Consider the following 27,161-nt stretch of genomic DNA (forward strand, 5'->3'; position numbering starts at 1 on the left):
TTCCTTATAACTGTGAATATCACAATAGAGTTTCCCTCTTGCTCTCCCTTCCACAGAATGGTCTTAATCTTTGCTGCCTTCTGTAGAATTGAACCTTGCCCTAAGCCATTTCCTTTTAAATCTCCCCGTTACTTTCCCTTTTTTTTTTTCTTTGAAGTGACTTCCTGTAAAGCACTTTCTTATTCTACGTATGGAGGATGATGTACAAAAGTAAATACCTCGAATAACCTGTCACTTAAGATATTTTCAATGTCCTTTAATGGTGTTTCTTTCCATACTTTTCCCTGGCAACTGTTGCATAGTAGTCTGTTTAACTTTCTGTTATATATAACATTCTCCTTTTCCGAACATCGCTTTCAGGCTTTAACAGTTGTTTTGTTTTTTGATTTTGTATAGTGCCCCTTTCATAAAGTATTCTACACGTGAGCGGTATAATTAAAAACACAAACTGTAATGGCAATCCAAACTGTAGTTTATTAGGGATGCCATATTTAATTTCATACCTCAAATATATGAATATATTTTTCCATGCCCTTGCTAAGTGTTCTGCTACATATTATGTGGCAATTGATATATTAATGTCGTCATAACATCCAGTGATAAAAGTGTTAGCGTAATCTGTGCAATACCTCTCTCTTTGAATTGTTGTATTTGTCTTATGACAGTAAAACCTCAGAGTTACAAACACCTTGGGAATGGAGGTTGTTCATAACTCTGAACAAAACATTCTGGGTTGTTTCAAAAGTTTACAACTGAACATTGACTTAATACAACTTTGAAACTTTACTATGCAGAAGAAAAATGTTGCTTTTAACCCTCTTAATGTAAATGAAACAAGCACAGAAACAGTTTCCTTACCTTGTCAAATCTTTTTTTACTTTCCCTTTATTTTTTAGTAGGTGTAGGGGTGAGGGGGGGAAATATAAAATATGGATCTCTACTGCTGCCTAATTGCATACTTCCCGTTCCTAATGAGGTGTGTGGTTGACTGGTCAGTTTGTAACTGATGTTCGTACGTCTGAGGTTCTACTGTAGTTTTTTTGGGGGGAGTGTTAACTGAAGTAAAATTCTTGAATTTACAGATGCACTCTTTTGTTTTCCTTTTCTTTCTAGATCTGAACCACAGTGGTCTAGGATCCCATTATGAAAATTCTCACTGGGGACCAGTCTCTTCAAATAGTGACTCCAGCACAAACTGGGATAAAGTTATTGTAGACGGTTCTGACAAAGAAGCATGGCCATCAATCACAGGCAGTGACCCAGAGTTGGCTTCAGAATGTATGGACACTGACTCCGCCTCTAGCTCTGGGTCAGAGAGAAATCTTGTTATAATGGCTTCAGGGAGCACAGGTGGTGAAAATGATAGCGGTCGGAATGGCATTGGACATGGTTCTCAAAATAAGTTTGTGGTTGGTAGCAACAGCAATAATGTGGGCAATGGAAGTATTAATGGGCCATGGGGTTTATCCCATGGAACCATAATAAGCACATGTCAAGTTTCTGTGGATGCTCCTGACAGCAAATCTGAAAGTAGCAACAATAGAATGAATGCTTGGGGCACCATAAACTCTTCATCAAATGGAGGGTTAAATCCAAGCACTTTGAATTCAAAAGGCAACCATGGTGCCTGGCCTGTATTGGAGAACAATGGACATGCCCTGAAAGGGTCTGTAGGGAGTGGTAATTCTGGCACAAATATTCAGTGCAGTACCATAGGTCAGAAGTCTAACAATCAGAATATTAACTCTAAAGTGGGTGGTTCAGCCCATGGTTCCTGGGCAAGCCTTCAGGAAAATTGTGATTCTGAAGTGAATGGTACAAGGAAGGTTTCATTCAGTGGACAACCTCAAAACCTTAACACTGAAATGAATGGACCAAATAACACTACTAACTTTATGACCTCTAGTTTACCAAACTCTGCTGGTTCAGTACAGACTAACGAACTGCCTAATAATACAGGGCCTGGGGCCTGGCGTGTGAGCACAATGAATCATTCTCAGATTCAGGCCTCTCCAGTTACAAATGGCACTTCCACTTCTCATCTTAGCAATGGTGAGGCAAAAAATGGTGGATCTTATGGTACTACGTGGGTTACCTATGGTTCTAATTACTCTGGAGACACATGTTCAGGCCCAAACAGCCAAGCTAATGGTGACACTGTGAATGCAACTCTAACACAGCCTGGCAGCAATGGGCATGGCAGCACTAATTTTCAAATCAATGGGAATAAAGGAGGAGGGGTATGGGAGGGAGGGACAGTCAACTCCCAAAATATGCCATGGGGCAGCGCAAATGGTGCGAGTTCTGGAGGAAGTCGAAGAGGATGGGCCAACCCTGCACAAAACACTGGCACTAGCATTTCAAATGGGGAATGGAATAAACTGCCTAGCAATCAGCATTCCAATGAAAGCGTAAATGGAAATAGCAGGAAGTTTACAAATGGGTGGAAATCTGCTGAAGAGGATGATCTTAATAGCCAGAATTCTGCTGCATCTCAGATAACTGAGCAGAACAATGTATGGGCCAAAACAGGGGATAGCGAGGGTAGTACAGAGAGCACTGGATGCCATGATGATAAAGTAACTGCAGAAGGACAGAACCGAGAGAGAAGAAAAGTTGACCAGCATGCATTACTCCAAAGTATAGTGAGCAGAACTGACTTAGATCCACGTGTCCTTTCCAACTCTGGTTGGGGACAGACTCCAATTAAACAAAACACTGCCTGGGATACTGAAACATCGCCAAGAGTTGAAAGAAAGACTGACAATGGGACAGAGGCCTGGGGAGGCTCTGTGACACAGACTTCCAGCTCAGGGGGATGTGTGGAGAGACCTAGCCCTAATGTTAATGATACCTCATCTATGTCAGGGTGGGGAGATCCAAAGTCTGCTACAAGGTGGGGAGACTCCAAAGGCTCCAACAGCCAAGGGGGGTGGGAAGAGGATTCTGCTGCTACAGTAATGGTCAAGAGCAATCAAATATGGGTAAGTGGCAAAGAGGACAAGTCGTCTTGGAATGATGCACAGAAGATCAAACAGGGATGGGTAGATGGACAAAAAGCCAGCCAAGGTTGGGCAATTTCTGCCAACGACAGCTGGGGAGAAAATTCAAGAAGCAACCATTGGGGTGAGGCTAAGAAATCTAGTTCAGGAGGTAGTGACAGTGACAGATCAGTATCTGGTTGGAATGAGTCTGCAAAATCAAATTCTGTTACTTGGGGAAGTAGTAATACAAACCCAAATAATTCTTCAGGATGGGATGAGCCTGCAAAGTCTAATCAGAGCCAGGGCTGGGGAGAACCTCCCAAATCAAATCAGCCTCAAGGTTGGAGTGAGTCGTCAAAGCCAGTCACCTCCCCGGACTGGAACAAGCAGCAAGATGTTGGATCTTGGGGAACACCATCTACCACAAATAAACCACCAGGTTCTGGGTGGTTGGGTGGACCAATACCAAGTCCAGCAAAGGAAGAGGAACCCACAGGATGGGAGGAGCCATCCCCAGAATCAATACGCCGTAAAATGGAAATTGATGATGGAACTTCTGCTTGGGGTGATCCAAGCAAATACAACTACAAAAATGTGAATATGTGGAATAAAAATGTCCCAAACAGTAGCAGCAGTTCAGACCAGCAAGCACAGGTACATCAGCAGCTACTGCCTTCAAGTGCCATGTCCAACAAGGAGAGCAGTAATGGTTCTGGTAAGGCTTCATTTTACCTAGACTTGTGTTTTCTTGGGCAATTATGAAACACTTCTCTGGACTTTATTTGAAACTAGAAACTTCTATAAGCTGGGGAATAGTTTTGTCAGAGAACTGAGAGGAGTGCAAATAGATTTTCAGTGCTTGTATTTTATTTGAAGGAATCTTTCTGAAATTAAAAAAAAAAAAAAAGCAACAGCAAGAAAGGGAAGCACTTTTGCTTTGCATGTAGCTCCAGATTTTAATTAATTTCAGCTGTGACATTAACTTTAAGCCTCTATGGCAAACAGAGTGGCATTAAGAGGTGTCTGCAAGGTACAGTGTGGACTCAAGGCTTCACCTGTGTCCTTAATACAGAATTTTTATTGCCAACAATGAGGAGGGCACTTTGCTGTTCACTTCATGGTGAGGGTGGGCACTGGGAGTGTATTTATATTGCAGTAGCAGTTTTGGACCTCAGAAAAAGAGCTCTGACCTTAATAGATTGGGGGAAAGGGTAGTTGAGCTTGCACAGTATATCGAAGAAAGTATTTGCCTTCCAGTAATTTTCAATTGCAATTGAATCCGATCCAAAGGAGAAATGGAGTCACGTTTTTAGATGTTTAGTGTCTTCTCATTTGAGATGTCTGTACTCAAAATGTAATGTCTTCATGTATGGAACTGGTGTTATGTTTAGTTTTTTTCCTCATGAAGAATCTTAAAACTGCAATATTTTGCTCGATTTAAAATGTGTATTTATCTTGCTTTTAGTTATGGGGTGTTGTATAATATGATGAGTGTAAAGAACCCCTCAGCATGTAATAATGTTTTAAGACTTACCAATAACTCCTACTGCTTTAAAAAGGTTGGGGAGAGCCTTCTACTCCTGCCACTACTGTAGATAATGGAACGTCAGCGTGGGGTAAACCCATGGATACTGGTACTAGCTGGGGAGAGCCCATCAGTGATGCAGCAGGCACCTCTGGCTGGGGAAATGCTTCTGTTGGTCAGCAGGCTTCAAGTAAACCTGGTATGTGCTTTTGCAGCTTCTTTAAGTATGCAGGTGGTGAAGTGTGAAATAGTGACCAAGAAGTTTGATTGTGAATTCAGATATAAAAGTCTTGTATCTTGACATTTACATAAATACAAAAGGTAGATGTGCTGTCTGTAAATTTGCTAGTGACTTTCTCAGATCTTAGGTACTGAAGATAAGTTCTATTTTCATTAATATTTTTAATAATGGGAAATTAGCAGCTTTTTTAAAACTAGTGACATAAGTTAAAACAAATGCTGTTGGTTGATTTCTTTTTCTGTTGCCTTTGATCCCCCTGGATTCACAAGATTATGGCAGAATATCAGGTTTGTCACAATAATATAGTTTTACTTAACAATTGAATATAGTCTGGCAACCTTAATATGTATTTGCATTAAAGGGGGTTAGTTCATGACTGAAAAATCTTTACATCCAGGGCCTAAATCTATGCAAGATGGTTGGTGTGGTGATGATATGTCATTGCCAGGGAGTCGTCAGACCAGCTGGGAGGAAGATGATGATGTAGAGATTGGAATGTGGAACAGCAGTTCTTCCCAAGAAGTTAACCCATCTTTGAATTGGCCACCGTACATGAAAAAAATGCCTACAAAGGTAATTATGACTTTACGAGGTGAGGCTGGAATTTAAGAATGCAGGAAGTCTGAGGGACAGAAAATGAATGTAATTCCTAAAAGCCTCTCACACAGGAACTATTTTGTGGGGAGAACTTCTAAATGCCCCAGTCAGTATTAAGGACCCCATTGAATTCTATGTTGTACAATTATGTAGGAAGGCTTAATCCTTGTTTACATTTTAATTTAATCCTTTCGTACAATGTAATGTACGTGCTGGTGACTGTTTCAAGTATCACAGTAATCCCTTTTATTTTTAAGGGAACAATGAAAGGTGGAAATAAACAAGATGAAACGTGGATAAATCCATTCATTAAGCAGTTCACAAATCTCAGTTTTTCAGTAAGTATGGTATGTTTGTCAGGCTTGATAAATACCCTTGTTTCAATTAAATCATTTTCAAGTTTAGATTAACTCCTTTCTTCTTTGATTTGTTTTTTTCATTCCTTTACTGTTCAGATCTTCAATATAAGAACATCTGGTGTTTGAAAAACTTCTTATAAACATTACTGAGTTTTAATTCTAGTAGCGTGTACCAGATCATCAATATTTTTGTGTGTCTGAAGATGTCTGTCTTCATCGATAGAGGGATTAGAAAATAGGAAAAAATGCTTGCAAAATCACACTTGCTTTGTCAAAAGTTTAATTATTCTTTCTTGCAGGGTTGAATGAAATACTCCCTGTATCTGGATCTCCTTTGTGTTAACTTTTTTAAACGGTTCTTACTAAACTGATTCATTTTATTACTTCAGAGAGAATCACCAGAAGAAACCATACCGAGCAATAAGTTGGACATGTCTGGAGGTAAGCATAAGGGAAATTAGTCTTGTATTTAACTGTCAAATCTGTATTCCACATCTTTTTGTTTGCATCCTCTCCTGAGTTACTAAAAAATGATTCTCATTCCCCTAAAGAAATGGAGGTCCTGATTATGTAAATGCTTGCCACATGGGAAACTTGACATATATAAGTAGTCCCATTGGTGGCAATGGAATTATGCATAAGTAAAGTTAAGCGTGTGCATAAGTGTTGACATGATGGGAGCCTAAATATGAACTTAAACCTATCTTGGCCTCCTCCTGAGCAACTTGGTTGCTACTGGAAACATAGATTTGATACATTAATCACTAATGCATTTAGTTTATCTTAGAAACAACAAATTTAGCTGTCCAAAGAGGTTTTCATTATCTATAAAAGAGAAACTTACATGCTGAGAATATTTTAGAAGTATATTTATCTTTACTGTAACCTCTCATTAATGAAAGTCTGTTTATGTGAAACTGGTCTATTCATAGTAAATTTGAAAGGTTTCCTCTAGCAAATAAACATAGTAGAATTACTTTGAATAATGAATGAAAACAAAAGGTGTACAGTAGAAGTCTCTTGTGGAGGAACAAACAGTATCCACTAGTTACAAGATGACCATTCTGTGATTGCATCTCAAAGATGAGCAGAATTTGTTCAGAATTTTGCACATTGTCAGGTAGTTTGGGTCCTTACTCTAAGATTGTGTAAAGAAAATTGTAAACAAATTATAAATATTTACATTAAGGTCATTGTGTTAAGTTATTTCATGCTTTTTTTAAATTGAGATTTACATTCCCCTGCACAGTGCGGCAGGAGATAGAGAATTAAACTGAATAGCTAATTCCTATTGGACAAGCTAAAAGGGAAAATGTAAACAAAAATCCATGCAATGTGCAGTGGCAGTCAAAGCTTAACAATGTTAGGAATCATTAGGAAAGGAATAGATAATAAGACAGAAAATATCATATTGCCTCTACATAAATCCATGGTATGCTCACATCTTGAATTGTGCATGCAGATCTGGTTGCCCCATGTCAAAAAAGATGTATTGGAATTGGAAAAGGTTCAGAAAAGGGCAACAAAAATGATTAGGGGTATGAAACCACTTCCATATGTCGAGAGACTAATAAGACTGGGACTTTTCTGCTTGGCAAAGAGACAACTAAGGAGGGATATGAGCGGTCTATAAAATGACTGGTGTGGAGAAAGTAAATAAGGAAGTGTTATTTACTCATTAAATTAATTGGCAACAGGTTTAAAAACAAACATAAGGAAGTATTTCTTTACACAACATACAATCAACTTGTGGAACTCATTGCTAGAAGGTGTTGTGAGGCCAAGACTATATCAGGGTTCAAAAAAGAACTAGATAAGTTCATGAAGGATAGGTCCATCAATGGCTGTTAACCAGGGTGGGCAGGGATGGTGTTCCTAGCCTCCGTTTTCCAGAAGCTGGGAATGGACGACAGGAGATGGATCACTTGGTGATTCCCTGTTCTGATCATTTCCTCCGGGGCACTTGGCACTGGCCACTGTCTGAAAACAGGATACTGGGCTAGATGGACCTTTGGTCTGACCCAGTGGGGCTGTTCTTAAATTTTAAAAAGTAAATTTGATTTTTAAATTTTTCTGGTTTAATTATCCAGTGTGACATTAGTACACACAGATAAGATATCTTAAATTATTTTTATCTATTGTTTCTTTGAAGGATTTTTGTAAATGAATGAAGTACTTGTTAAGGGATTTATGGAATTTTCTCATCCAAATAGAAGGAAGATGGTAAATGTAACTGCAAACCAGGAAAATTTGTACTGCTAGTATTGAAAATGTGTGGTTAACATCTGGAAATACAAACTTCAAACACCATGTGAGACTTGCCCTGTTCTCTACAAAAATAATGCAATCAGTTTTTTGTCTGAAGACTAGTAAAATCTGTTTAATCAGTCTTCTGGCAATCGTGTATAGCAGTCATAGTATTTTGTGCACTCTAAGACAAAACAAGAAAAAGCGTTTTAAATCATTCAAACATCATATTCAGTAGTGCCTCGTTTAGTGCAGTGATAAAATAGCACAGACTTATTTACTGTTAAGTATTTGAGCAACAAATTGGACTCTTCAACTTCATCGTCTTTCTTTCTTTCCCTGATTAGGAATATTACAGGATAAACGAATAGAGTTGGATAAGCATGGCCTGAACGTTGGCGATTACAATCGGTTGGTAGGAAAGGGCCCTGGTTCTCGTCCTCAGATTTCCAAAGAGTCTTCCATGGATCGCAGTCCTTACTTTGATAAGGTTAGTGACTGCTTAACTCCAACCCTTATGAACATTAATTCAGACAGCAGTCTGTAGCCATGATCCATTTGTCCCAGAGCTTCTGTACTTGGTGCAGAGATAAATTAGGGCTTTACTAGTAAACTGTAAAACTTGTTTTGTCCTTTTAACTTATTTATCAATACTAAGCACTTGTATAGCACTCTTCTTCTACTCGCAGTGCAGATAACACTAATCTGGTCTCTTTTGTTTTCTGCCTGTTTCCTGCTGATGCCGGACTGTCATGTGACTCTTCCCTTCTGTTCCTGGCAATGGTTTCTCCCTTCTGCTTGCTTGCTGGCTGGTTGTTGCACATCTGTGTGTCTATCCAATCAGGATGGCATTGTAGCAGACGAGTCCCAAAACATGCAGTTTATTTCCAATCAAAACATGAAGCTTCCCCCTTCAAATAGTGCACTACCTAACCAAGCCCTTGGCTCCTTAGCAGGGCTGGGTATGCAAAACTTGAATTCTGTTAGACAGGTAAGGTCATGTGCATATCCTTGGCATGTTACTTGATGAGAACATTTTATTCCTTTTGAAATAGCAGCATGACTATTGTTTTGGCTGATAGACTGTTAAATTCTAATTCTGAATACATAGGGGTGGGGGAAGCCGCAGAAGAGGAGTATTGTCACTAATGTTAACTTCTCCTTCCAGAATGGCAATCCCAGTGTGTTTGGCGTTGGTAATATAGCAGCACAGCCCAGGAGCATGCAGCAGCCCCCATCACAACCTCTTAATTCATCCCAGCCTAATTCACGTGCTCAAGTGCCTCCTCCATTACTCTCCCCTCAGGTAATACAAGACAGAACAACCACTGTTAACATGCCAGAATTCCCCTATTGTCAGTCATACATAGCTTTCCAGAACATTCCAGTCGGGGAGTACAATCGTTTATACTTGGTCTCGGTTGAAAAATTACTTATAATTTGGAGCAAATTCTATCCAGTCATTTACTGAGTTTATGGCCTAATAAACTTTTCTCTCAACTCAGAATTTCTCTCAGCCCAAAAAGTCAGTTCTCAGCGAACAACATAATCTCTTCTGGGCCTGGGGAAAAAGTGGTTTAAAAATATTTATAACTATCTGAAGATGCGTGGCTGAGAATAAGCCATAGGAAATATCCTTAAGTTGGAGAGTTGTAGCTGTGTTAGCCTGTATCAGCAAAAAGAACGAGGAGTACGTGTGGAACCGTAGAGACTAACGAAGTTAGTTAGTTATACATGCCCAAATAAGTGTTAGTCTCTAAGGTGCCACGCGTACTCCTCGTTCTTTATCCTTAAGTTGGCAACTGTGCCGTTAGATGTGATCTGCATGTGCACGCAACTCTAAGTGCTTGATTTTCCTGTAATGCTGACAACGGCATCCCTGACATTAGCCTGGATCCTCCCACCCTGTAGCTAACTCTCCAAAGCGCACTTTTGTCCCTATTTATACTCCCCCAGTTACAGAGGACATCCTGAAGTCATACCCTGAGTTCTTGTTCGAGTGATTGCTCATATCCATTCCAGTTAGGTGTGTGCGCTGCGCATGCACGTTCATAGGAAGATTTTTACCCTAGCAACTCCGGTGGGTCGGCAGGTCGCCCCCTGGAGTGGAACCGCTGTGGCGCCTGATATATACCGCTGCCAGCTCTTCCGCTCCTCAGTTACTTCTTACCACCGTATTGGTCGTTGGAACTGTGGAGTGCGGCATAGCTGTCCTCCACGTACCTAGCTTCTCCTTGTTCACTCGTTGTATATCGTTATCGTTAGTGTATAGAGTAATTAGTTCATAGTTGTCAATCAGTTATTGTGTATAGTTCAGCAGGTTCAGGCTCTAGCCCTTCCCCGCACGCGGTGCCCGGGCTCATGCCCGGTTCGCCGGGATTCAAGCCGTGCTCGGCCTGTAAAAAGCCGATGCCCACGAGCGATCCCCACGACGCCTGCCTAAAGTGCCTGGGGGAATCGCACATATCTGAGAAGTACCGCATTTGTAAGGCCTTCAAGCCGCGGACCAAGAAGGAGAGCGACCATTGTTTAAAGACTCTCCTTATGGAGGCAGCTCTTCACCCTCCTTTCTCGGCACCGAGTGCCGACACCACTCCGGCACTGGACTTCCCCGGCACAGGGTCCCGACCGAAGAACATCGGCTTCCTCTACTCCTGCGAAGCAGGCTCGTGCGGACCGCCCGGCACCGACTCCTGCCGCGGCCCCGACGCCAGTGATACCGTCAACTCTGGCCCCGAGAGGTCCGTCGAGTCCAGTCTTGGAGAGCTCCCTGGTGAGACCCGTGGTTGAGCTGACGGTCCCCTCTACGCCAGAAACCTTATTGCAATGACTGAGTCTGCTCTGCCTCAACCCCCGGCACCGCCGGTGCGGGTTCTTCAGTCTAGAGGCAAGCCTGCAGCCATGAGACCTCCATCCCTGGAGTCGGTGGGCTGGCACTGATCTCCACCTAGGTCCCGTGGAAGATCTCGATCGAGGCGCCACTCGCAGTCCCGGCACCGGTCACCACGGTGGTACCCGTCGTACTCGCAGCGCAGATCTACCTCCCGGTGCTCTTGGCACTGCTCCGGTTCTAGTCATCACTACCGGCACTGAGACTCCCACAGCCGCTCGCGCCATCGGCATTCCCGATCCCGGTCGACCTCCCGGCACCAAGCTGGTGGCAGGTCCCGGTCGCGATCTCGGCACTGTTATGATCCCCGGTACCAGTCTCCGGCACCGAGGAGGTCTCCACCAACGGGGGCGAGGGACCCATACCAGCCTCGTTCGGCCCCCCCCGGCCATCCCGCCAGCCGTCTGTGTCCTCTCAGACGGATAGCCTATATGTCCCGGACACAGGTGTACCTGCTACCTTGTTCCACGAACCCCAGCCTCAAGAGCATGGACCGCAGCAGTGGGGGTTCTGGACGCCTTGGGCGTACCATCAAGCCCAAGGCCTTCAGCCGGGTCCCTCACGTTCCAATGTCTCGGAGCACAGGGTTCCTGAGGCCACGATTTCCCATCCTCCTCCCCCTCCCACGGAGGAAAGGTTGTCCCAGCCACAGGACCCCAAACCCCCAGCGGAGTCTGATGCAGTTCTTCAGGCAGAGCCCTCCGCAGACCCGCTCCTCCCAGGTCTCTTCTCTTCATCCTCCCCGGACGAGGCTGTGGCTGGAACATCATCTACCAGCCTGCTTCCACTTGACCTTAGGGCGCACCAGGACCTCCTCAGGCGTGTTGCACAGAACATGAACCTGCAGGCCGAGGAGGTCTCGGAGATACAAGATCCAGTGGTGGACATATTGTCAGCGGATGCCCCCACTCGGGTGGCCCTTCCGTTTATTAAAACCATTCAAGCTAACGCCACTACCATCTGGCAGTCTCCGGCTACTGTTCCCCCCGCTGCGTGAGGGGTGGAACGTAAATACATGGTCCCCTCAAAGGGATATGAATACTTGTATGTCCACCCTCCCCCTTGTTCCCTCGTCATCCAATCTGTGAACGAGAGGGAGCAATATGGTCAGCAGGCCCCGGCTCCAAAATCCAAGGAGGCGAGACACATGGACTTACTCGGCCGAAAGGTCTACTCTGCGGGGGCCCTCCAGCTCCGTGTCTCCAATCAGCAGGCCCTCCTTAGCCGCTACAGCTATAACACCTGGGCCGCAGCAGACAAATTTAAGGAGCTGCGCCCTCAGGAAGCACGTCAGGAGCTCTCTGAGATCCTTGACGAGGGCAAAAAGGTCATGAGAACTTCCCTGCAGGCTTCCCTAGACGCCGCAGACTCAGCTGCACGTACTCTGGCATCTGGCGTTACTATGCGCCGTATCTCGTGGTTGCAGGACTCCGGCCTCCCCCCGGAACTCCAGTATACCATTTAAGACCTCCCATTTGAAGGCCAAGGCCTGTTTTCCGACAAAACTGACCCTAGGCTGCAAAGCCTAAAAGACAATAGGGTCATTATGCGCTCCTTAGGGATGCATGCACCCGTAACCTAGCGCAGACCCTTCCGGCCACAGCAACAACACTGGCCTTACCCCCAACCCCGGCAGAGGCAAGACTTCACCAGACGGCGAGGCAGGAATGGTCACCGCAGACAATCCGGCAACCAAGGGGCCAGAACCAGAACCCCTCCAAGCCTTCTTCCGGGCCGAAACCTTCCTTTTGAAGGTGCGCCCGAGGGCATTGTACCAGTTTCGTTGATGGATCCGTCCCCTCCTTTTTCCAACCATCTTTCCCTTTTCCTCCCTGCGTGGTCCCAGCTAACATTGGACCGCTGGGTCTTACGCACGTTGGAACTTTGGATACCACCTGCAATTTGTTTCAAACCCTCCCTCCCACCCCTGTCCCTCTTCAGGGACCCCTCTCACGAGCAACTCCTCCTACAGGAGGTGCGAGCGCTCCTCGCCAAAGGAGTCATAGAGGAGGTTCCCGAGCTCGAGCGGGGCAAGGGGTTTTATTCCCGCTACTTTCTAATCCCCAAGGCGAAGGGAGGTTTCAGACCTATTCTTGATCTGAGGGAACTCAACAGATACCTAGTAAAGTTGAAGTTCCGTATGGTATCCCTGGGGACTGGTATGCCGCCCTCGACATGCAAGATGCCTACTTCCATATAGCCATCTTCCCACTCCACAGGAGGTTCCTCCGGTTTGTAGTCAACCGGCAACATTTCCAATTCGCGGTCCTCCCGTTCGGCCTATCTACAGCCCCAAGAGTGTTCACCAAGTGTACAGCTGTAGTCGTTGCCCACCTTCGCTGCAGTCATATACACATATTCCCATACCTAGACGACTGGCTTATCCAGGGGACTTCCGAGGCGCAAGTCCTCAGTCACATCTGCATTGTCAAGAACCTTTTCTTAAGCCTAGGTCTAATGATCAGTGTGGAGAAATCAGCACTAATCCCCACACAGAGGATAGAGTTTATCGGCGCCACCCTGGACTCCACTCTTGCCAAATCCTCTGCCTCTGTCGAGGTTCCAAACTATGGCAGCCATCATACAGAGACTGCAAGCAGCGCCCCTGACCTCAGTGCGCACCTGCCTTACCCTCCTGGGCCACATGGCGGCCTGCACATTCGTAATGAACTACGCAAGACTCCTCCTAGGACCCCTCCAGTCCTGGCTCAACGCACAATACCGTCCTGCCAGAGATTCTATCAACATGATTGTCACCATTCCCCAGGACGTCTTAGACTCCCTCCAGTGGTGGCTGGACCCTTCCGTGGTGTGTGCGGGGCTCCCGTTCCATCCGCCCCAACCCTCGGTGTCCCTGACAACAGATGCCTGCTCCCTGGGTTGAGGGGTTCACCTCGGGCTCCTGCAAACCCAAGGCCTGTGGTCACCTCGTGAGCTAGCCCTCAACATCAACGTCTGGGAGTTGAGAGCGGTCCGCCTTGCTTGTCAGGCGTTCCGTCAGCATCTGCAGGGCCGTTGTGTCTCAGTATTCACCGACAACATGACGACCATGTATTATATAAACAAGCAGGGCGGCACGAGATCCTCTCCCATGTGTCAAGAGACCTTATGGCTCTGGGACTTCTATATAGCCTATTCTATTCACCTCATCGCGTCCTTTCTCCCGTGTTCTCTCTTCAGAACACGCTGGCGGATCATCTCAGCAGTCCTTCCTTTCCCACAAATGGTCCCTTCGCCCGGACGTTGCTCTTTTGCTCTTCCGGAGGTGGGGGTTTCCCCGAATGGACCTCTTTGCATCCCGCGGGAACAGGAAATGCCAGATGCTCTGCTCCTTTCAAGGCCTCTCACCAGGTTCAGTGGCGGACGCCTTCCTTGTTCCGTGGACGACGCACCTGCTCTATACCTTTCCACCGTTTCTGCTTGTCCACAAGGTCCTATTGAAGGTGCACAGGGACAAGGCCCGCTTGATCATGATAGCTCCAGCGTGACCCCGGCAGCACTGGTACTCCATGCTGCTGGACCTTTCCATAGCCGACCCTGTCCCTCTGCCCCTTCATGTGGACCTGATCACTCAGGACCACGGCAAGCTCCGTCACCCAGACCTTCAATTGCTTCACCTCATGGCGTGGTTCCTTTGTGGCTGACCCGGTCTGAGCTCTGTTGCTCTACTCCAGTGCGGCAGGTGCTCCTGGGCAGCAGGAAGCCTTCCACTAGAGCGACGTATTCGGCCAAATGGAAGCATTTCACCTGCTGGTGTGCGGAACGGAACTTCCTTCCCGCCGAGGTCTCCATTGCTAATATCTTAGACTACATCTGGTCCCTCAAGCAACAGGGCCTAGTGATATCATCTCTCCGGGTTCACCTGGCGGCCATCTCCACCTTTCACCCGGGGGGGATGGCCGCTCGGTGTTCTTTCACCCTATGGTGACTAGATTCCTTAAGGGCTTGGAGCGTCTCTATCCCCAGGTTCACCGCCCTGCCCCTACTTGGGACCTTAACCTGGTTCTGACCCGGCTCATGTCCCCTCCATTTGAACCATTAGCGACTTGCTCCCTTCTATACCTCTCATGGAAAACTGCTTTCCTGGTGGCCATCACATCAGCGAGACAGGTCTCGGAGCTTCGGGCCCTCACGGTAGATCCCCCGTATACTGTGTTCCAGAGGGACAAGGTGCAGCTCAGACCACACCCAGCCTTTCTCCCCAAGGTGGTATCGGTTTTCCATGTTAACCAGGAGATCTTCCTACCTGTCTTCTTCCCAAAACCCCATTCGACTCGCAGGGAGCAGCAGCTACACTCACTGGACGTCCGTAGGGCGCTCGCCTTTTACACAGAGCGAACTAAGCCATTCCGCAAAACCCCCCAACTCTTTGTTGTGGTGGCTGAACGTGTCAAGGGGTTACCTGTCTCCTCGCAGAGGATTTCCTCGTGGGTAACGTCCTGCATCCGTGCCTGTTATGACTTGGCGCGCGCCCCCCCCCAGGCCACGTGACTGCACACTCCACCAGGGCTCAAGCCTCATCGGCTGCTTTTCTTGCTCACGTGTCCATTCAGGAAATCTGCCGGGCAGCAACCTGGTCTTTTGTCCATATCTTCACTTCCCACTACGCCCTGGTTCAGCAATCTAGGGATGACGCAGCCTTTGGCTCCGCTGTGTTGCACTCTGCGACATCTTTCTCTCACCCCACCGCCTAGGTAAGGCTTGGGAATCACCTAACTGGAATGGATATGAGCAATCACTCGAAGAAGAAAAGACAGTTACTTACCTTTGTAACTGTTGTTCTTCAAGATGTGTTGCTCATATCCATTACACACCCGCCCTCCTTCCTCACTGTCCAAGTAGCTGGCAAGAAGGAACTGAGGAGCGGACGGGCTGGCAGGGGTATATATCTGGCGCCATAGTGGTGCCACTCCAGGGGGCGACCTGCCGACCCACTGGAGTTGCTAGGGTAAAAACTCTTCCGATGAACGTGCACGCGTGGTGTGCACACCTAACTGGAATGGATGTGAGCAACACATCTCAAAGAACAACAGTTACAAAGGTGAGTAACCGTCTTTTCCTTGTCTGTATGGAGATTAGAAGGGACTCCATAGAAGCACTGGTGCAGCATTACAAGAATCTCTGAAGTGCAGCTGTGAGTGCACGCTTCCTAGAGGCACTAGTATAGGATGGCGTTCCTGGTAACAGAGACGCATCTGTGTTCCACTAATTTTTCTTTCGAAATCAGAGCCAGGAATCTACATATTGCAATGCTACACACAAAATCAAAAATTATAATTTAGAGCTCTGACAGTGTTGCTTACTCTGTGGCATTGCACATATGCTGTCTTTTCTGTTTTATTTTTCTTAGATCCTGAACTTAAGATGTCTTTTAGGTGCATAGCATTAAGCAAACAGGGTGTGCAGTATGGTTGAGTTAAAATTGGTGTCGGTACCCTAAATCATGCTTTTCCAGACTTTTGTGCCTTCAGTTGTGAAAATGTAATGTTTTAATTTACCTTTTTGCATTAGTTAGTGTTTGATATTTTACTATATCTTCTAATTATTTTTAAAGGGGAGCATATTCCGCACTTTCAGAGCAATGAATACTTGTTTACTAGATAGTTGTGCTGTATAACTGCCTGTCTTACTGTTGGTTAACTGCATAGGTTACTGTCAATCTACCAGTGTTCAGCTGTAGATTGTCATGGTTCGTGTTGTGTCAAACCCTGTATGCTCTAATATGGTTCATTTTACAGGTTCCAGTATCATTACTGAAGTATGCACCAAACAACGGTGGCCTGAGTCCACTTTTTGGCCCACAACAAGTAGCCATGTTGAACCAACTATCCCAGTTAAACCAGCTTTCTCAGATCTCCCAGTTACAAGTGAGCAAAACTCATTCTATTTTTTAAACTTTTAAAGTCTAATCAGAAATGTTATCAGAACTATACCCCTTCATAAAAATACTCTGTTCCTTAGCGGTTGTTGGCTCAGCAGCAGAAAGCGCAGAATCAGAGAAGCATGCCTTCTAGTGGTCGTCAACAGCAGGAACAGCAGGTACAATCACAGACAAACTTTTTTTTTTTTTAAAGAGAGCGAATTGGTTTGTTGCTTATTTTAGAATATAGTTAATAATGGGCAGTTTACAAGGTAAGTGAAACTTTCATGGTGCGTGAACCACAAGATAGAATGCACTTTAACCTTAGTGATGGATTTTGCTGAGCTAAAATATGCAAAGGAAAATGCATTAGTGTGTTCATCTGCTCTTGCCAAATGTGATTTCCCCCCACTTATTTCATGACTGATGTGGATTTGTTTTTTAAGGGTCGATCTCTTAGTATGCAGCAACAGATGATGCAACAGTCCCGTCAGCTTGATCCAAACCTGTTAATGAAGCAGCAGACTCCACCATCTCAACAGCAGCCACTCCATCAGCCTGCCTTGAAATCTTTCCTTGAGAATGTCCTGCCCCATGCTACTCCTGAGCTGCAGAAAGGGCCATCACCAATAAATGCATTCAGCAACTTCCCTATAGGTGGGTTTCTCCATGCACAACCTTCCCTTTGACCTTTTTCTTTGGCATTTTCCTCTCTGGGAACAACACTGTTTTGCATCCTGTTAGTGCTTCTCTCTCTCTCACTAAGAGCAGCAGCATCTTTTTTTATTGGATTCATCCTGATGTCTCTGTTCAGGAAAGAAGTTCGCCAATCAAACTCATACCATTTCCAAAGGTGAATAAGTCTGTGTTACAGTGCAAAATGCTTTAAGTTCTTTGCAATGTTTGTCTCCTTGTATTTGTCTGTCTTATCCTGCGGGTCCAGAGCTGCTGACATGAAGTCCCAAGTATGTAATTATGAGTCCTGGAGCCAAAGAGGTTTTGGGAACAGTATGCGTGTGAGGAACCCACATGAAGAGTCTTATGTCTCTGGCTACTAAAATGTCTTCCTTGGTTTTGGAATTATGTAGATAGCAAAATGGTATTTGGTGCTAACTTTTACAAGTTTTACCCAGCTGCTTTAATTGCATCAAAAATATTCGCTCTGAACTTACAACTACTCACTGTAGGCAAAACAAATGAACCTTTATAATTGCAAACATCTTGTCCTTTTTCTCTCCCCTTTTTTCTACACTTTCAGGCTTCTATCCAATTTCCACCTCTGAAATTCCAGGCTTGTATATTTTTCCTTCCTTAGGTCCCTTCTGATTGCTTTTTTTAATATTTTCTAAAATTGTTATTCCCTGTTTCTCCCTCCTTCCCCAGCCCCTTTTTTCCTTCCCTGTCCAGTTTGCTTTGCTTGCGCATCTCTCTATTCCTGCTGTTTATGTTGAGCTGGTCTCCTTTGCATTCATATTGCCCTACTCTGTCGAAAAGTTGTTTTGTTTTGTTTTTTTTACAAACTCTGCTGCTGAAATCCCCTTGCTTTAGAGATTGAATGATGTGGAGCAAATAGATTAGTGCAGGCCGTGCTGCTACATTGCATGTGGCCCCCTGGCACTTTGCTTGTGGCCAGACTGAAACGTAAGCTGCTGCTTAATAGCTGCTGTTGGTTGGTGTCCAGGTCCAGCTTCTTGGTAGCTACAGTAATTAAGAGGATATGTAAAAATGCGGCCCACTGGTTGTCATTTACGATTCCATGGTACTTCTTGCAACAGTAGGGAGATTTTAACTCTAATCTCCTACCAGATTCCAAACTGAGTAATTACATCTTGACAATGTTGAATTCCCCTTGCTGTTTCAACTGGATATGCCATTCTTCATTCCTTGGTTTAAACTGTTGTGTAATACTGCTGTACATTGTTAAACAGATGTTGTGTTTCACTTCCAGGGTTCACTGCGCGGGTCCCTGGTGGGTGACAATAGTATTTGTAAAATTTGTTGTGAGATACTTTGAATTTTATAATCCATACAGTGTTAATTCAAAGTGGAGCAGAATCTGGGTCACAAGTGAAAAGTTTAAGAATAACAATATTAGGTTGCTGGAACCAATTAAACCTCTCAGTGAAGAATGGAGTCAGTAAGAAGGATGGTGGCAGTCTCGAGCAGCACACTGCAGTAGCATTTCAGTGTGAGGAAGAACCAAAATTGGAGCGTTCTCTTCCTAAAGATTGCTATATTTCTTGCTTATTCTTTCACAGCATCTTATGGCATTCAGAGCAGGACAACTTCTTCCCACACTTGAGATAAATTAATTTAAATCTCTGTGTGCCACAGTCAAGATGGTGCTCTTTTTCAGTAGAAATTAAATTTTTCTCTCTCTCCCCCTCCCATAGCCTGATCGGAGTATTCCCTCTGCTATGGATATATCTTTGTGTAGAGAAATACTGTGCATTTCCCAAGAACATGAGCATGGGAGCATTCCAGATATGTAAGGTGGCTTACGTGATGACTTGCTGAGGTCAGGTCCAGACCAATCATGTACTGAGGGTGAAATTCATTCTCCATTGCACATAGACCAAAAATGGGACATTGCCCATGCAGACTTTCCTGTGGATAGGATGGAATCCCCCTTTGTCAGCTGGCTGTGCCCACTCTTCCAGTCTCTGATCCTCCTCATACTCTGTGTGCAGGCTTCAGTGGACTTTTCTGCACTAGCTTCTTTGGAGCTGATGCAAAGGGTGCAGAGATCACTGATGTGAAATGAGCACCAGTTGTGTTTCCCACAACTGCTTTGCAAAGAACCCAAGACAGAGGGGTCAAGCACTGGCATATTTTTATTCTCCTTTCTGCTGTTTCGGATCTGTTGACGGTTGTCTGACATTTGCAGAATCTTGGACATTACATCTGTTCACCTATCAGTTAGTGAAACATTTGCTGGGAAGCTCCCTAAAGGGTGCTGCAATGTGATGGTAGCCAGTCTGGCATCAGCATCTACTTGTGGGCTCTCTTTGGAGACCATACATAGGGCAGCAAAAGTTGACCCATGAAAAGAATGCAGTATCAAACTTTAACTTTTTCCTAGTGAAAGAACATTGACTAGTTCCTAGTGAAAGTGAGTAGGCTAGTAAAATGAATTATGAAATCCTGTGACTCTTTAGCTGTGTATGAAAATGCTACCCCATGGTTCATGTGCAGGATTTATAGGAATGAAGTAAACCGTAAATAGAGATCTGATGGCAAAATACCCCTTAAGTTTCCAGAGTTATACTTGTAATGGACCATGAGGTCTCTGCCACTTCACTCAGTATTGGGAGGATTGCCTTCCAACTACCTTCGGCTGCTCTCTCTTCACTGTTCAGATTATCACCCTGTGACTTTGCCAGAAAGTACCCTTAAGGAACTGGAGTGAGTGTAGAATGCCAGAGTCAACACAGTATGTTCATTAAGCTTGAATACTAACTACTGGGTTCCCATACAAAAATGTTAGAGTGGCAGTTCAGATAGTTTCCATGCTTCTGGTTTGGCAGACTGTCTCCCTGTTTATACCCTGGCTCCAAATCCAAACTGCTTCCATAGAACATGCAAAGAGCACGAGTTGGGGGAAGTGAGTTGTTGCTGCATTGTATTGAATCAGGATTAATATGGTTTGTGGAAAGGATAAATGTGGACCTAAAAAACAAAAGATGCCTGTGCAGCTCCTTGCAAAGTGCCCATGGATCTCTGCAAAGTACAGTTCAATTGTCCAGCCAAGTATCCTGTTAAATAGCTCAACCAGTCATGGAAATGAGTTTCCAGCTGGAGAAAACTAGATATAATTTCTGCTGAATAGGACCCCCAATGAGATGTCCCTTAAGATGCCAACTTTTTAGAATGTGGCTTTTCATTAGCAAAGTAGTACTATTATTCACACAGATAAGGTCAAAGATATTCACCAAAAACTAAATCTTTGAGACTTGAGGAGGCTTGATAAAAAGATCTTGGTTTGTGACTAAAAATTTTAACTGATTTTCATTTTGTGTCTATGTGTGTGTGTAGTTCATAGGGGTCTAATTCATAATTTCATCTTTGGCTCCTGCCACTTGCATTTTGGCATGAGGGCATCAGCCAAGGGCGCAATGCTTGCACTGCTGTGCTTATGTCTGTAGTAAGTTCACTGTGTTCAATACTCTGATGTATTTAAAATACAACATAGTGAATTGGAAGCATGAAACAAGCAGAGCAAAGCAATATGGTCTTAAAAGGTAATTAGGAAAACAGTGGCAGTTCGCAAAAGAAAAGTATCTTCTCTGTTTCATAAACCAATGTCTTTCTAGGAATGAATTCAAACTTGAATGTAAACATGGATATGAGCAGTATTAAGGAGCCACAATCACGACTGAGGAAATGGACAACGGTGGACAGCATTTCTGTTAACACCTCATTGGATCAAAACTCCAGCAAACATGGTACGTTAAACACATTGTTAGTGAGAACAGTGATGTTACTTACGCATCAGACACAACTTTTCAAGGTCTCTGTGCGTATGAAACTTCCATTCCCTGTGTATTGGAGTATACTGAGGTCCCATTGCTAAAGTTGCAAGTAGTTCTGTTTGTCAGAATTCTTATTCATCTGTCCTAAAATGTTGTGTTAGACTAAAACTTGCTGTGTATCTTCAGCACCAGCCAGTTGTCTTTTGATGCGTGACTTTTGATGTGTGGAAGGATAACTTCTTTAAAACTTCATTGAAACTAGAAAAAAGGCCTGTTTTTAAAGTGTGGCCATGAATTCTAGTTCCTATCTTAATCTGGATTGAAACACTTCATTTTTTATTTTAAAACAAAATCTTACATTCCTTCAGCTTTTAAAAATTGTGAAACTCATCCCAGTGTGTAATCTAATCATATTTTACAATAGGATTAACTCCACAAAGGTATGCTTTGTCTTTGTGCTTCACCTTCTGTTTAGGTTTGGATTGAGAATGTGTATGTACATATATCAGAGGAGTAACCATGTTAGTCTGGATCTGTAAAAAGCAACAGAGTGTCCTGTGGCACCTTTAAGACTAACTGATGTATTGGAGCTTAAGCTTTTGTGGGTGAATACCCACTTCGTGAGATTCATGATGAAGTGGGTATTCACCCACGGAAGCTTATGCTCCAGTACATCTGTTAGTCTTAAAGGTGTCACAGTACACTGTTGGTATGTACGTATAAATGTTTGTAAAGGGTAGGAAAATAGGCTTACTATAGCCCATGTTAGAATAAGCAAACAAACAAATCTACGACACAAATCAGTGCTGTGATTCTGTAATCAGGACTCCAATTGGCATTTTAACAATGTTTAAATCACCTGAAATCTCATCTGATTGAAACTTGACATACAGTCTCTAAATAAATACTTGTAAAATGCCTCGCACGGTCTCTCATTGCAATTCAGTTCTGGGGCTGCATTAGTTGTATTTTTAGACTTGTCAGCTGCTTTAACACTATGGAAAGTCCTCACTGCCCTAAACATCTAGTGGCATTATTCTGAAAGCTAATCATTATCCATACGTGCCTGTAGATGTGATGTGCTGCTCTTACCTTCATTTGTTCAGAAACAAGAGTTACCTCAATGTTAGAAACTTGATGGGTCTGAGCCTGCTGTGGCCTATAGAAGATGCATATATCCAAGGAAATTATCACTACTCCGGAAGTAACTTTGTGATGACAATTATCTGTTTGCTGGTGGTGACAGTGACATAACTTAAGGTTTATTGAGGTCTACAACCACTGCTTCCTGGAATTTCCCCACCCTTGTGAGCACTATCAAAAAATGGATTAACATTCTAGTTGCCCCGTCAGTTCTGTCATTTTGTGCTAGATGCTGTTAGCCAACAGGTTTATTTAAAAAGCTAAAATCCACAAAACACCTTTGTCAATGAATTTACTACATAATTAGCACAGGCTTTTGGAGACTGAGTATGCAGAGGTACTCTTTGCACTTTGCAAATGAATCAAGGAGAGTTCTTCTCTTTTAGACCATAGACTTATTCATGAATTTACCTGCAGGATTTGAGTTCTTCTGAGATTTGACCCTGCCACATATTTTGAATACAGAGTACTGCTAAGCTAATTGCTCTACATTGCTACTAACCTACTTTGTAATTATTCACATGTGTTATTTACAGGGCTTGTATTAGTAATAAATATATGTAAGGAACCATGTTACCTCCAATACAAACTATTAGAATTCAGTCCAGAAAGATTTTCAGTCTGGGAATGAAGCACACAGTAACCTAGAAAATCTGATTCTCCTATTTCATTTGATAAATTCATATTCATTTACAAACTTCACATTTTCTGGTAGATGTTGTTTCCTTTTGGCATATGGGTGTTCTGTTTTATTTAGTGTGGTGATGAATAATAATTCCTTCGTGCCAGTTAATGGGGCAGTTTATGAGCCCTTCAACAGTGGAAGAGAGGGGGAAACCTACAGAGTCTCCCCTGAGAGCCATGGTTTTAACAGCCACTTCACTTCCGCACTGGAGTGCTGAAGACCTTGACATGTTCATGTCTTATTTTGGGTCGATAAGAACTACAAACAGATAAAATACCAGGAGTTTGAGGTTATTGATCTGATTATTAATGGCAAGTGTCTTGTGACCTGGAAAATCACCCAGAAGCACATTTTTAATAGGGAAAAAACTTGCAAATGTTCCACTTCTGCTGCTCAGTCTTAAATACGCTGTGCCCACAGCAAGTCTGAAATGATACAATCAGGTGTTAAAATCTGACCCAGTGAACCTTTTCAGCTGTGTGTTTGTTATGAATATGCCACATGTGCAGGGGATGAGGTTTATGGTTCTATGAGGTCAGTTGAAAATATTTAATAATCCTGTTTTCTTTAACAGGTGCTATTTCAAGTGGTTTTAGGCTGGAAGATTCCCCATTTGTTCCATATGACTTTATGAACAGCAGTAATTCACCAGCCAGTCCTCCTGGATCTGTTGGGGATGGCTGGCCACGTGCCAAATCGCCTAATGGCTCCAGCAGTGTTAACTGGCCACCAGGTAAAATTTGGCATTAGTTATCTCATTGCATGCTGTACATCTATTCAGTAGTGTTTCTTCTGCGTTTGTCAAGCATTAGAAGTAAAAATCGTTGTGGCCATGCGTTTAATGGGATTTTATTGAGGGCTGTCTTGGTAATGACTTTGTCATACATGGAGCTTCCCTATGCTTTGAAATTTTGCCCTGGTGACAGATGTGTAAAAAAGTAGGAGCAAGGGAATTAAATTGAGAGAGAATAAATTAGAAGCTTAGATATGTTGCCGTGTAGGAGATGAGTAAGATTTTATAGGGCTTAGACAGGAATTTCCTGTAAAAGGAAATAAGCCAACTTCATGTCTCTAAACTTTTTTTTAATCTTTTATTCCTAGAATTTCGTCCTGGTGAGCCATGGAAAGGTTATCCAAACATCGACCCTGAAACTGACCCTTACGTCACTCCTGGCAGTGTCATAAACAATCTTTCAATTAATACTGTGCGGGAAGTTGACCACCTCAGGGACAGGAACAGTGGTATGTATAAGGGGATCGCTATCCAGCTACCTGGAAAGACATTTTGCTGAAGAATGAGGATTGCCACTTTCCCAGATCCTCATTTAATATTTGTGACAGTACAGGTTTCATGGCTAGAAAAATATCCTGAGGATGCAGCAGAGTTTCTGGGTGCAGGGCAACAGTTACTCCCGGGGGGGGTCTGCAGGACTGCACACCCACAGAAAAGCCCCACCCAGTGCAGATTTCCTGCATTTCCCCGCAGAAAACAGCGGGGAAGCAAAGGGAAGCTGCTGGTGAGGGGAGATTGGGGGCGACCTTGGACACAGTTTTTTGGGGGGGATTGCCCCTCCAAACAGGAAAGGCATGTGGGGGACACAGGGTTGTGCCACTGCCCCCTCATTCTGCGAGCAGCAGAGCCCAGCTGAAGGAGGCTGTGTCTCAGCTTTGCTGATTCTGCAGCTGAACGCTGCCTCCTGGATCCTAGTGGCAGTCAGGCTCCCCTTCCGTGTGCTGGGAGCCTTCCTGTTTTCTGTTCTCTGCAACAGTAAGTGCCCGTGTGGGTGGGAGAAATGAGGGAAGGTTGGTCCTGCTTTGAGCAGGGAGTGGGACTAGATACCTCATGAGGTCTCTTCCAACCCTGATACTCTATGAAGGAGAGGGGGTGGAAGGGAGGAAGAAACCAGTGGGGAAGGAAGGGGGTGGGGAATAGGGCAGGGGAATGTGGGAGTGAGGTGAGGGGGACAGAGAAGGAAAGGGAATAGGGGAATTGCAGGGGGAAGCGGGAGCCTGGCATGCGGCATCCCCTCAGCAGCAGCTGGGGCTCCCCCGTTAAGGAGGTCCATCGAACCCTCACCCTGACAAGCCCTACTCCCCTACACCTGGACCCCTCCAATGAGCCCCCCACACCCAGCCCCCACCCCACTGATCCAACCAGCTGCACTTGAATCCCCACCACATCAAATCCCACTGAGCCCCCCGCCCACTGCCCCCGCCTTCTGAGCCCCAACCATCTTCACCTGGATCCCCTGCAGAGACTGAGAGGACTATTCTTTGTGTAACTTACATTTTAATAGGGTCATCCTCATCTTTGAACACCGCGCTGCCTTCAACTAGTGCCTGGTCATCCATTCGTGCCTCCAACTACAATGTTTCCCTCAGCAGTACAGCACAAAGCACTTCAGGTAAGGTCTCTGTATTGCTCAAAGTTCAGAGCCAGCCCTCACTTTGCCTGCCTTCTGCGCAGTTCACTGAATAGTAATTAAAAGTACTACAGAAGGTTTCCTCTCAGTGACATTGTCACTAATTTCCAGGATGATGACTTTTGGTTTCACTTTAAGCAATTTTCAGCAGAATTTTGAAGCCTTATGAATTTTGAAACACGTTAACAAACGCCAAGTAAATCTTATTCCCCTGAAGTATGAAGTTCAGGTTGACAGTCAGGGGGACCTTGGTTCGCTCCTTGTATCTGAATCTGAGCTATAAATTTTTGAAAGAATTTCATATATTTATCATTAAACTAAAAAGGGAGCGATTTGTGGTGGTCAGTGGCTAACTACCTGTTTATATTTCACACATTCATTTTGATACAATAAGCATGCATGAAGATGTTTGAGAGGACGAGAAATAGCTGTATAATTATAGTGGCTGCTTTCTAGACTATGAAAATGAGAAAATGGATAAATACTTAATCATATGCTGTGAGGAAAAGCTCCCAAAATATGTGAAGATCCATTGTGGTAAAGATTGAATGGACTCTCTAAGGTCATTTTGTTAATGTTCCCTCTTTACCTCAAAATAAGTTTCACAGATTCATACAGCATTTCCAGTTCCTCACTAGCTATTTCTCTATAGTTAGGCTTGGAAGGCTTGGATTTTTATTGGTAAATGCCAGTAAACTTTGATTTTTTTTTCCCCATACACACAGACAAAAAACAATACTACTTCCTCTGTTTGTAAATTTTGATATAAGTAAGAGAAACGCTGCATGAAAACTTGTTAGTTTGACTTAATGCTATTTACACTGTCAGCATCATATGTCAAAAGATACAATGTGTATTAATGGTTACAAAGCTTTTAACTTTTTGAACCTGAACATTGTTATCATTAAATAATTTTCTGACCCCCTGTAATTTCCCAAAACTGAAAATTTAAATAGAATAAAATATAAAAATGCTTACAATTAAACATTGATAGCCATCAAAATTATGAAAAAAATCGAATCTGCCAAAAAAACGAGTTCTGCTAAGCCGATGAATGGCTCATCTTTGAGAATCTCTAGTGATGTTGAAACCACAACTTCCCTTTGCATCCTGTACCAGTGCCTGATTATTCGTAGTCACTGGCAGTGCTAGAAATGTTATGACTAAATCCTGTATGAAAACTGTAATTGCTCTTCATCTTTCTTTTAGTAGCCAGAAACAGTGATTCCAAATCAACATGGTCTCCTGGTTCAGTCACTAACACCTCTCTGGCTCATGAGCTGTGGAAGGTCCCTTTGCCACCTAAAAGCATCACTGCTCCGTCCCGCCCGCCACCGGGGCTGACAGGCCAGAAACCACCTTTGTCCACATGGGATAACTCCCTTCGTTTGGGTGGAGGATGGGGAAATTCTGATGCCAGATATACCCCTGGTAAGAGTTAAACTAGGCAGTTTCTGGGCTGTGATTTCAATCCGAAATGTAACTCAAGAATGTTGTAGAGATATCATTCCAAGAACAAAAATCTGTCTGTTTTTCCTAAGAAAACTGCATTTCTGAAGAATCATTAATATCCAAAGTTGAAATACCACATATGGCAGAAATATTAATTGTGTTTTATGTTCATTCTGACTTGTAGACCACCTTAGCTTCCAGCTCTTTATCAAGTTGTGCAGTTTAATTACCATACCTATAAAACTGCATGGAGTTGTTTGCTGAGCTCCTTTCACAGAATTGT

General features: G+C 43.9%; 1 protein-coding gene across 12 annotated transcripts in view; it reads left to right on the forward strand.

Moving 5' to 3' along the window:
* Positions 1-27,161, forward strand: part of TNRC6A (trinucleotide repeat containing adaptor 6A) — a 196,303-nt gene that overhangs the window by 165,387 nt on the left and 3,755 nt on the right. For 5 of the 12 annotated variants that reach the window (XM_030578707.1, XM_030578701.1, XM_030578706.1 and 2 more), the window contains 17 exons: positions 1,114-3,699; positions 4,544-4,708; positions 5,148-5,323; positions 5,605-5,685; positions 6,096-6,147; positions 8,301-8,443; positions 8,798-8,944; positions 9,122-9,259; positions 16,582-16,710; positions 16,805-16,882; positions 17,150-17,360; positions 17,962-17,994; positions 21,017-21,148; positions 23,578-23,736; positions 24,105-24,245; positions 25,301-25,408; positions 26,636-26,857. In XM_030578707.1, the coding sequence (XP_030434567.1) occupies positions 1,114-3,699; positions 4,544-4,708; positions 5,148-5,323; positions 5,605-5,685; positions 6,096-6,147; positions 8,301-8,443; positions 8,798-8,944; positions 9,122-9,259; positions 16,582-16,710; positions 16,805-16,882; positions 17,150-17,360; positions 17,962-17,994; positions 21,017-21,148; positions 23,578-23,736; positions 24,105-24,245; positions 25,301-25,408; positions 26,636-26,857 (4,701 nt within the window). The remainder of the gene's footprint in view (positions 1-1,113; positions 3,700-4,543; positions 4,709-5,147; positions 5,324-5,604; positions 5,686-6,095; positions 6,148-8,300; positions 8,444-8,797; positions 8,945-9,121; positions 9,260-16,581; positions 16,711-16,804; positions 16,883-17,149; positions 17,361-17,961; positions 17,995-21,016; positions 21,149-23,577; positions 23,737-24,104; positions 24,246-25,300; positions 25,409-26,635; positions 26,858-27,161) is intronic. The other 7 variants (XM_030578704.1, XM_030578712.1, XM_030578709.1 and 4 more) reach the window with 5 other exon arrangements.

Source organism: Gopherus evgoodei, chromosome 10 (assembly GCF_007399415.2).
Source record: "Gopherus evgoodei ecotype Sinaloan lineage chromosome 10, rGopEvg1_v1.p, whole genome shotgun sequence".
NCBI classification, from domain to species: domain Eukaryota; kingdom Metazoa; phylum Chordata; order Testudines; family Testudinidae; genus Gopherus; species Gopherus evgoodei.